The sequence below is a fragment of the Echinops telfairi genome, unplaced genomic scaffold, assembly GCF_000313985.2.
Source record: "Echinops telfairi isolate 266 unplaced genomic scaffold, ASM31398v2 ScPeMD7_7420;HRSCAF=8458, whole genome shotgun sequence".
NCBI classification, from domain to species: domain Eukaryota; kingdom Metazoa; phylum Chordata; class Mammalia; order Afrosoricida; family Tenrecidae; genus Echinops; species Echinops telfairi.
Window position 1 is genome coordinate 5,701,259 of NW_022111320.1, and position 4,177 is coordinate 5,705,435.

The 4,177-nt window shown below is 48.5% G+C and overlaps 1 protein-coding gene and 1 long non-coding RNA gene across 2 annotated transcripts in view; one reads left to right on the forward strand and one right to left on the reverse strand.

The window, feature by feature from the left end:
* SCHIP1 (schwannomin interacting protein 1) overlaps window positions 1–1,546 on the forward strand; it is a 155,727-nt gene extending 154,181 nt beyond the window's left edge. The window contains exon 7 of the mRNA XM_004704112.2: window positions 912–1,546. Coding sequence (XP_004704169.2) covers window positions 912–963 — 52 coding nt within the window. The 3' untranslated portion in view covers window positions 964–1,546. The remainder of the gene's footprint in view (window positions 1–911) is intronic.
* The window catches only part of LOC123522517, an 11,585-nt gene extending 9,133 nt beyond the window's left edge, over window positions 1–2,452 (reverse strand). The window contains exon 1 of the long non-coding RNA XR_006680776.1: window positions 2,335–2,452. This is a non-coding gene — a long non-coding RNA (uncharacterized LOC123522517). The remainder of the gene's footprint in view (window positions 1–2,334) is intronic.
* Window positions 2,453–4,177: the final 1,725 nt, after the last annotated feature.

The following is a 4,177-nucleotide window of genomic DNA, read 5'->3' on the forward strand; positions in this document are numbered from 1 at the left end:
TCTAGATAACAAACGTCTTGGCCGTTTGTCTCTTCGTTTAGCACTTACTGTCTGTCTCCTAGACTGTGATCCTCATGGTCAGCAGTTCAAAACTAGCAGCAGCTTGGCCGGAGAAAGACGGGGCTTTCTACTCTGCTGTGAGTCGGCGCTGACTCAATGGCAATAAGAAAGTCCCTTCTTCAGAGAAAGACGTGGCCCTTCAACTCCCATAGGGCCTCACCTTGGAAACCCACACGAGCAGTCCTGGTCTGTCTTTAGGGTCACTGTGAGTCAGAATTGACTCGATGGCAGTGAGGTTGGGCTTTTTTGTGGGGGAGGCGGGTATTGTATTCCCCTGCTTCAGGGAACCCCGGTGGCGTCAAGGTCAGCAGTTCAAATCTACCAGGCGCTCCTTGGGGAGATGAGACTGTCCGGTTCTATAAAGGTTTACAGCCTGGAAAACCCTGGGGAGCCGCTCTGTTCTGCCCTAATGGGGTCGCTGTGAGTTGTTATCAGCTCGATGGCAGCGGGTGGTGGGGTCCCTTGGCTTCTATTCGTTCCTTTTCTCTCTCCTTGATGGCAGGGAGTGTCTCACCCCACTGGTGTGCAGCTTAGGAATAAGACCTTCATGGCCTTGTTCACGACCAAATCCCTCGCTCCAGGAGTAGTGGGAGATGCAGATTCAATCATGTTTAAAACAAATGATCTCAGAGTAGTGCCTGCAAGTCCCAGTTTAATCGAATGGCTTGTTGAATAAATGGAGTCACGCATGGAGTGTGTGAACGGAAGAGGTGAAAGAGCAGGCATCACGTGCCCCTGCTGCTGCTCCTCCAGCGCTGCGTTCGCGGTGGCACTTAGCCTCGCGGGGAGCAGGCTGGAAGCATGGACCTTCGTGCTGGGCCCTCGGTCATCCTCTGCCGTTGCTCTTACAGACATGCCGAGAGTCAGCAGAAGCACCTGGCGGAGAAGATGCCTGCGAAGTGAGAAGACCCCTCGCGACCACATGCTGGAGTGTTTGTTGCTTCTGTGGTTGTGGACGTGCCGTTGCTTCAGGAGGCGGGCGCAGTGCCGACACCGTGTCCATCGTTGACCACGGCTGCAGCTTCGCGTCCAGTGATTGGCCTCCGCGGCTTCATTTCTCTGAGTTTTTTACTTGTGCCACTAAATACCAGGCATTTTAATAGAAACATTGTTACCAACTGTACAGTACTTACACCATCACAAATCACGGCTCACCAGAGAGGGGGGTTTCACTTTGGTTCTGTTTGTCGAGGGATGTCTTTTCCGTTGGAGCAGGGTTTTCCCATTGATGACTTTCATTCTCCACTGTAGTTTTAAAGAACAACTGTAAATGACGGTGCTATCCAAGTCCAAAAATACATGCCTGCCTCGTAGTGACGTTGTAGCTCTCCGTAATAGGTATATTTTAATCAGTCTTCAACATTTTGTGAATGTTGACTACCTGAAGTTCATTTTTAGATGTGCTATTAACATTCTGTTGGATTCAGAGGGTCCCTTGAAAGTTTTATGTATAAATATGTAAAATAAAAATTAAAAATTTGTTTCATAGGATATGTGTTTTTGCTCACTAGCAAGTCCTGTGGCCCCATACAAACCACGTTTCCTCACTCTCCACTCTCAGGTCACTCGATCACCCACCACCAGGAAGCTTCGATCAACCAGAGAGTGTCCAGAGCACAAGCAAATATGGCAAATTACCAGGAAGATAGGGTGGGTGGGTGTGTATGAGAGAGAGAGAGAGGGGGATTCAGAGCAGACCAAATTTCAGGATGCTTGAAGTTACCCGTTACCAAGTTGGAATGCTTACACTTTACTAGCGAATAGCTGCTGATCTGGTAGCTGCCTGGCTTCTTAGTGGCCCCTAGGTGGTACAAACAGTTCGTATTTAACTACTGCAGGTTGGCATTCAGAGGTGATGCAGAAGAAAGGCCTGCCAATCTGCTTCCACTGAGATCACAGTCATGAAAACCCTGTGGGACAGCTCTACTCTACACCACAAGGGACTGCCCTGAGTCAGAACCCACTCTGTGGCAGCAGGCTTGGGGGGTTGGTATTTGTTTGCTTGTTTTCATCTTGTGGGAACGATATGCTACATCAACACGCCACTGTCTGGATTCACCCTGTGAATAAGGTGACCAGGCGTTTGGCGGGACAGTCCCGATTTTTAACAATTTGTCCCGCATCCTGCGACGTTTTTAAAAAGTCCCGATTTTTTGAAAGAATGCACGACAAGCTAGGGTAGACAGTTTTCGGCTGCCATGTGGCTATTTCGCCAGGATAGGAGTTTTATCAATGGTGTCCCGCTTTACCAGTGTTAAAATCTGGTCACCTTACCTGTGAACCAAAGATGCTGCCCATGCCTTCACTGTTCGCAAAGCCAGTGGATGCCATTTTCAAATGTTGTAGCGTCTGTTGGTCCCATGAAGAAAAATGTCCAGTCTGGAGTAGATTACACACTGTGCCCCTACAAGTAGAAAGTTTCCGAAAATAGATTGAATTAGCGAATGCCCGTGCAGGAAGGGGAGAAACACAAACAAAAGCAGGGGTGAGCAGAACCTTGCAGAACCGCCCCCACACCGCCTGGTTTCTCTGTCAGGTCCATGCGGTAATCTGAGGGGCACTGCCCCCATCTTCCTTCCTCAGAGACCACCCAGAGAGGTCTGCTGAAGGGCTCAGAGGAGCCCTCATTGACTGTCTCTTACTTAGTGAAGTAGGGAATCGTCCATTGCAATGACCTTGGATCTCAACCAGGTGGTTTTGATTTTAAATGGGAGAAAAGTGCAACCCATAAACATATTTTGCGTTTGCGGAGAGATGTTGGTCAGAACAAGTGGCTCGCCATTGAACTAATGTGCGGGGCCCAACGTCCCCTTGGTTCCAAGGTCTTTGGGCAGCCAAGCCTCACCCCGGCTGTCAGTCATCTGGGGCCCAGGGTGAACCCAGGTGCAGTTGCTGGGTTTGCCATTTTAGTGAGAACTTGGGTCCATAAACCAATGGGCTCTTGAACTGCATTTGGGGATGATCCGGGAGCATTGGAAACCACGGATGTCTGCCTGCTTCCTCAGACATTCCAGCTTACCTGGTCACAGGTGTGGCATGGCACTGAGGGGGTGGGGTGGGGTGGGGTGGGGTTCTTAGAGGGCCCCAGGTGATTCCAATGTGTAGCCAGGGTTGGTAACCAGTGTTCTTTTTCAGCTGCTTGTTTGTTACTGTTGTTTTTCCTATCAAGGTTGTTAGGTTTTTTCATCATTAAAAATAAATTCTTATTAATTTAGACCTTTTCAGGAACTGTGAAGAATAATATGAAAAAGGCCTGGCTGAGTCCCAACTAAGAAGAAACCTAACTCGATAAACCTCCTACAGTGGTGAACGCACCACCAGGAGGTCCTGAGATGAAGGCTCAGCTCACGGAAAACGACTCTTAATTTTTAAACTCTTGCTGAATTTCCAATTCCAGTAAAGACTGGGAAATGACTTTTCGCTGTCTTGAGCATAAGGTTCTCAATAGTAATGATCTTTCCCGACCTAATCGATATGCTTTCTGAAGAAATCGATGGCCCCTAAACCCTTCAGTTCTTTGATGCGTATCATAACTAAAGGGCCCTGAACTCAAGGAGAGGAGGGAGAGAGCAATTCCACCCCAAAAGTTCCCTCAAGAAAACTCAGATCAAAGCCGAGCTAGCAGCGCTCCCAGGAGAATCACGTCGCTACCGGGTTCGCTGCCTCTGGTAGAGATGGCACCAAAAGAGGCTCCCTGCAGGTGAGTCTCTGAGTCTGGGCTTTTCCAGTCCTGCTTGAGGCTTATCAGCAAGGATGGATTATTCCCCTCTGGGTGTTTATTTGCACGAGACTAGACTTCCGTATGAAAACTAAGACCCTAACTGCTTCAGCAAGCCCAATTAGAATGCCAGACCAGCTGACTGACCTCAAAAATGGATGGTACCCACTCTCTCCGGGTTTGGTTTGGTTTTTTCAGGTTTTATCGGCATATAATTCACATATTATACAATGTGATAGTTCAATCATAGCAATCACATTCAACTTTAGAACATTTTCTCCATTCATTCATACATACATACATTCTACATACATACTCATCACTATTAGCTCCCCATTTCCCCTCATCCTCTCCGGCCACACCCCCGAGGAACCGGGAATCCAATTCCTGTCTCTGGGT